This window comes from Echinococcus granulosus (genome assembly GCF_000524195.1).
Source record: "Echinococcus granulosus chromosome Unknown EG_S00078, whole genome shotgun sequence".
Classification (NCBI taxonomy): Eukaryota; Metazoa; Platyhelminthes; class Cestoda; order Cyclophyllidea; family Taeniidae; genus Echinococcus; species Echinococcus granulosus.
In genome coordinates this window covers 247,110-252,874 of record NW_020170458.1, presented here as the reverse complement: position 1 = coordinate 252,874, position 5,765 = coordinate 247,110, and the positions used below count along the sequence as shown (strand labels likewise).

Here is a 5,765-nt window from a genome sequence, read left to right as displayed (position 1 = left end):
TGGATGGATGGATCCAGGATGGATGGATCTAGGATGGAAGGATGAATATAGGATTTATGGATACAGATGGATGGATGGATAGATAAATTTTTTACAGCTTGGATGTATGGATATAGGATGAACAAACGGAGGGATGGATGAATAGATGAATAAAGGATGGATGGATGAATGCAGGATGAGTGAATAGATGGATAGAAAGACTATAGATGGATATGGGATTGTTGGATATATAGATACGGAAGGAATAAATGTGTTCTTTTCTGACTCTGTCAGCAAAATGTTATTCTTTGTCTACATGTCTTTTATGTCCTCTAGAGTTTCCATTTCACCTAATCTTTTTCAAGCCCGATGATATGGTCGTCATGTGGTAGTGCCAAGAAAAGTTCGCCTGCATTTGACGAGATATCGACATGGACGTTTCAAGAACGACTGCTAAGCCTTTCAAATATAAGCTCTTCTTGATAATTTGCCCTCCTGAAAGTGGTGTATCCATTCTCCACTGGCTCATCATTAGAAGTTACATATTTGTTTAAATCTTGCTTGGGTGGTCTGTTGTGTAACGACACCAGTCCTTCACCCTTCACCCCCTTCCCCCTTCTTCAAGAGCTAGGCAACAGACGTGATTATAGGGTAGCTACTACAGGTATTCATGGGACTCCTTCCATCCCCTTAATGCCTACAGGTGGCACGCTAAAGAACGCATTTGCATCAGATCCAAAAACACAAAACAATGCCAAGGAACTGAGTGAGCCTCCTCCCTCACCTGATCCCTGTTCCTTACCTTCGGATTAACAGGTGGGAGGAGGGAGGTTCAAGGCAACACCTTTATAAGAATTAACCTTACCAAGTATCTGTGTCTCCCTTCAAGTAGTCCCTCGGTTAACCAGCCTTATATGGTTCCACTAACTCAGAATCACATAAAAGACAATCTGAAGCTGAAAGTGGTATAGAAAAATGAGATAATTAACTAGTAAAAGTTTAGCTAGACTTCCATTAGCTCTGTAATTATGTATGAGCTGACATTTTTGAATGAGTGAATTTCTAGTGCTTCTCAGGCAATCCTGATGTAAGAGTGTGGAGGATAGTGGAAGGCTGGATAAACACCAACATTCAACATCTTGGCTACTACCTCCACCGTACACAGTCTACAGTTCTGGAGCTGAGGTCGGCGGTGCAGTCATTTGTCCTCTCTTTCTCCCTCCTAATTAATATACCGACAGAGGTGATTTTGTCCTCGTCCCAGAAGGCTGTTCACTTCCTACTTGGCGCTTACTTTCACCTTGTGCCCACCAACGAGAGGCTCCAAAATTTTTAAGCCAGAAAAATCACAATCGAGAGGCACGCGGTGGTACGCACATCAAGTCCATTTCATCCATAAAAGTTCGGCTCAGACACAAATCGCCAGTAGGCTAGACAACACGCTGCAAAATGCTTTCATGGGGCAATAAATTTCCCCCCCCCCTTTCTAGCAATCAAGAACAAAGTCGTAAAATTTACTAATATCTACGCCTACAAGTCGTTTAGTGGCCCAGCGACAAGGTTGTTGAACAGTGCAAATGCTTAGAAGACGACGGTGACGACTCCACGTTTGTCATTTACCAAACTAATTGAAGTGCTATGGCATTGGAGCCACTGCGATGCAAATGTATTAGGTATTGACTCATTTGTAAAGGCAAAATCGGCAAACATGAGAGATCATCAAGAGATTTGGACTTTTGACGTATGCCAAGACACCAAGACAGGTGCAGATCGCATCCCTTAATTCGGCCTTAACGGAAGTCAAAATATATGCAATAAACACCAAAAGTTAAAAAAGTGCTAATGTTTTTTTACCTTTCTCATGGGAAAAATTTTCTCCCTAAGTCTTTCAAGCCGTAGGCTAGGCGTTTTACTTTTGCCTTGCAAAATAATTGGCAAGGTCATCCAACCATTCAATCAAATGCACACGACTTTCAGAAGGCAAAAAGCGACAACTTTGGCCTTAATCTGCTTTATAACGAGTGAGAGAGTAAGGTGGGTGTTTACCACGAGATGGAGTGAAGGATTAGGTAAAAATTCGAACGTTAACCAGTAAACTCACTTGCAGCCAATCGGATGGCTCGGGGGTTTACCTTCAAGTCTGCTTGACCTTGACAGCACCAATTGCAATTGCCAGCTTAACAGCGGTAGATTTATACGGAAGGAAGAATCTGAGGTAGTTTTTCCCCTTTCCCCACCAACTTTTGTTATTTCCCATAGTTTAATCACGCTGCAATGGAGGCATTAAAGCAAAAATTAATAAAATATGTACAAGAAAAATGAGGTTAATTATTTGGGCAACATTTGCTAAGAAAAACCGAAAGATAAGCTAAATTACCTAAAACTGATAGGGTTACCAAATTAAAATCAAAAGGACATAAGCTGGTAAAAATGTGCATCCCTCGTAAGCACAGAGGAAAGAAGCTAATTGCATGAGGGTGATCCGGTGATAAAGCGGAACCTTTCCTGCCTAGCTAACTTTAGTAATTCTCATCAAAGCCTCAGTTAAATTACTGGGCGAATCGCACTCCAAAAGGTTTTTTGCAGTCTGAGATGTTTAAATAGATCCAGACGGATATATGTGTGGATAATTGGAAGGTTGCAGGATGGTTAGGATGGCACGGGATAAATGGATGCTTGGATGAATGTACATATATTTGCTTAAATTTATCTTTCCAGTCTAGGTGTTGCTGAAGCCGTCTACGATGCCAAACAAAGTCCTCTTATGATTGTTAGAAACGTTTCTTTTTTTCTCGTGGGTTATCTTCAACTATTCCATTTCGCCTAAAATCACGCACTCGCATCCATCTCCCATGGTTGGCTAGCATCACCTAAAGGTCGACTTTAAATGCACTTCTTTTTTGCTCAAGACCTCCGTGTAAGGAGCATTCCAGCATCCGAACTTTAGCAAATAAGTAGTGGAATGTGTTTCGCAACCGTCCAACTTATGTTTGCCGACCTTTGTGCAAAGAAGTCATGTTCGTGCCACCTCTACAGGCCCAACTGTCCATCATTGACATGATGGCTGACTCAAATAGAGGAGGAATGCAGTCATTTCCCTTCCCCTCCCGATAGGCTGAAACATATCAACCGAATCCTTACGAATTCCTACAGCTTTTAACCAATCACTAAAGGGGGAGCCGCACCAAAATCTGCACGAAATCTTTTTGATCATCCTGCGGTTCTTTATCTTAACTGATCTTTGAACCACAGGAGATCATTAAAAGTAAATGCTTAGGAATATTCAAGTAAGCTGAAAAATAAAACAACATATTTTCTCCTCTCGAATCCGTCTACCTGCGCTGCGGGCACCACTTTAGTGCCTCTCTGGAAGGCGGCTAGTGGCAAAGCGAGTGTGTACTCTGCACATTCGTCCAAGTTCAAAAAATATCTTTTGTCCTTTTGTTTAAGTAAACTGTAAAAAGAGGCTCGTAATTCATTATTCTGTCTTTTCTTTTCCTATCCATGCTGTGGTATTCACCCAGGCTGTAATCAAAAAGCAGTTGACCTTGACAGGTATGATTAATCCATTTTTGTGTGTAAGGCAGGGTGAAGGGGTGAGAGAAGAAGGTGCAGGGGATGAGATTTATCGTGCAGAAACGAACAGGACTTTCGTATGCACACCGGATCGCGGATACACTGCGGCGTTCACTTGTCACGTCATGCTTCCAAGGTGGTAAGCTTTGTGTGACCTTCTTCTCTCCGCATCCCTCCGTCTGATAAAAACGAGTTCTTACATAGAGACTTGGGTTGAGGTGGAGAAAGTAAAAAAGGTCACACCACGGCTGACAAGATCTCCAGAAGGATAGAAGTGTCTTATAAATCATTGAGAGGTTGTAATCTTGTGCGATCTTCTTCCAACTGCGGTAGAGGGCAGAGACCAACTTTAAGAGTCATCGCATCTGGAAACAAACCACCTTGTCTATCAAATAGGCTAAAAATTTTTCTTCTTCCTGCTTTCCTGTGTAAAGTCGACATAGAGTTGTGCGAAAAGTACACGGGAAGAAAGAGAGGAAAGAAAACTTCTGCTGGGCATAAATTATTTCCCCTCTCACGGCAACTATAATTAGAAGGTGGTGGTGGGGCGGATGGCAATAAAAATTAATATTGTCAATTTTTCCCATTTTGTGCAAGAAAAATAAAGATATTGCTTTATTTTTTTAAGCCCAATTGGTGTAAATAACCCTGTTACTTCTTCGAACAGATGCGAAAGAAAAGGGAATTGTAGCATTTCGGAGTTTATACTCTACTGGTCGTACCGTTGTTTAGCAAAATTTAGAAAAATACGCTATTGCTACTCCCTCATTTTGGTTCAAATAATAAAAAAATGATTAATTTTATTATTTTTTTCTTTACTACTGTCCAAGGTTTTGGCAGGTGGCACTGGGGAGGCTCCAGCCATATCACCTAAAGTGTGGAGGCTAGACTGCCAAAAAGAAGAGCACACAATGTCAAGACATAGGGTCCTCAGGGTTTGTTGACCTAAATAATCAAATGTCAAGTCAAGAATTGGAAATTGGACATACATTAAATATACTACTGAAATGCTTTTTCAGTAGGGAAACAAGAAAAGGCGCTGAGTAATCCTGAATAGAAAATCACTGATCTGAATGTTGTGCGGAACAGTAAGAAAAAATTTATGATAGCCTTTTCCGGACACGTTAGATGCACATTTATTAGTTGTTTTGCATCGTAAAGCGCAAGTGAGTCAGCTCAAATACGCGCATGTGATTACATCCCTTATTAATGATAACGCTTAATCTGCAGGTAGAAGTAAATTTAAAAAAAAGCATTTTGGTGTTTATGAGCTTCTTACAAACCTAAAAATTACTGAAGTGCCATGATGAGCATAATAGGTACCAACGTCACATATAGGTGACACCAAAATTTTAAGGTACGAAACTGGTGTCAAAGTACGTCGAACATGACTTTTATCAGTTTTTGGTAATTGTTAACAAAAATTTAATGTACTTAAGGGGTTTTTTAACCTAAATTAGATAAAGCAGATGCATAAAATGCATCCAATGTAAGGAGGAGCAGCTCAACCAGTCAGCCAAATGGCGTAAAAGGTGGTGTCGTAATGGAAAGGTTTTCTTCTAAAAAAAATTTAGTAGGCAAGGAGACAAACAAATAAAAAAGTGGGATGAATACAGAAGGATGCGGGATAGATATGGCATCAGGAGATGGCTTGGAACATTTTTTTCCTGCAAGTCCTGCTCCGCCTTCTGCAATTGTGTAGACAGCCAACCGGCATGAGTATGCTTTTCTTGGCATTGGAGCTGTCAGCAATCAAGACAAAGGGCGACTTAGCAAGTAAATTAACATTTTAATTTGCCCCACTACTCAGTTAGAGAGCAGTCTGCACCCGACAGCACATGGGTCAGCTGTAGTAGAAAAAGCAGCTCCACACCCTTGCTGAACGCACGTCAGCTCTACATATACACGCACCCACACGCGCCCACCTTCTGTCCAAACTACCTGTTAAGTGACAGATGTTTCAAGAGCCCACCCTTTCCCTCCTCCTCTAACACAGGGAATTTGTAGACAGCCGACCGGCTTTACTTGGCATTGGAGCTGTCAATAATCAAGTCATAAGGAGACCTGGTAAATAGATTCATTCTTTAATTTGTCCCACTACACGTTTACAAAGTGTTCTGTATTTGACAAGGCAAGGATCGGCTCTAAGTATTAAGCTGTTTCATCCCCCCTACCGGACTCACGTCCAAGATTCCTACACACGCACATCC

The 5,765-nt window shown here is 41.3% G+C and overlaps 1 protein-coding gene across 1 annotated transcript in view; it reads right to left on the bottom strand. All coding sequences in view use genetic code 11, as the record gives it.

Annotated features, from left to right (window-relative positions):
• Window positions 1-3,209: 3,209 nt before the first annotated feature.
• Window positions 3,210-5,765, bottom strand: part of EGR_07478 (hypothetical protein) — a gene marked incomplete at both ends in the record, with an annotated part of 4,374 nt that continues 1,818 nt past the window's right edge. Inside the window, one exon of the mRNA XM_024496727.1 lies at window positions 3,210-3,271. Coding sequence (XP_024348867.1) covers window positions 3,210-3,271 — 62 coding nt within the window. The remainder of the gene's footprint in view (window positions 3,272-5,765) is intronic.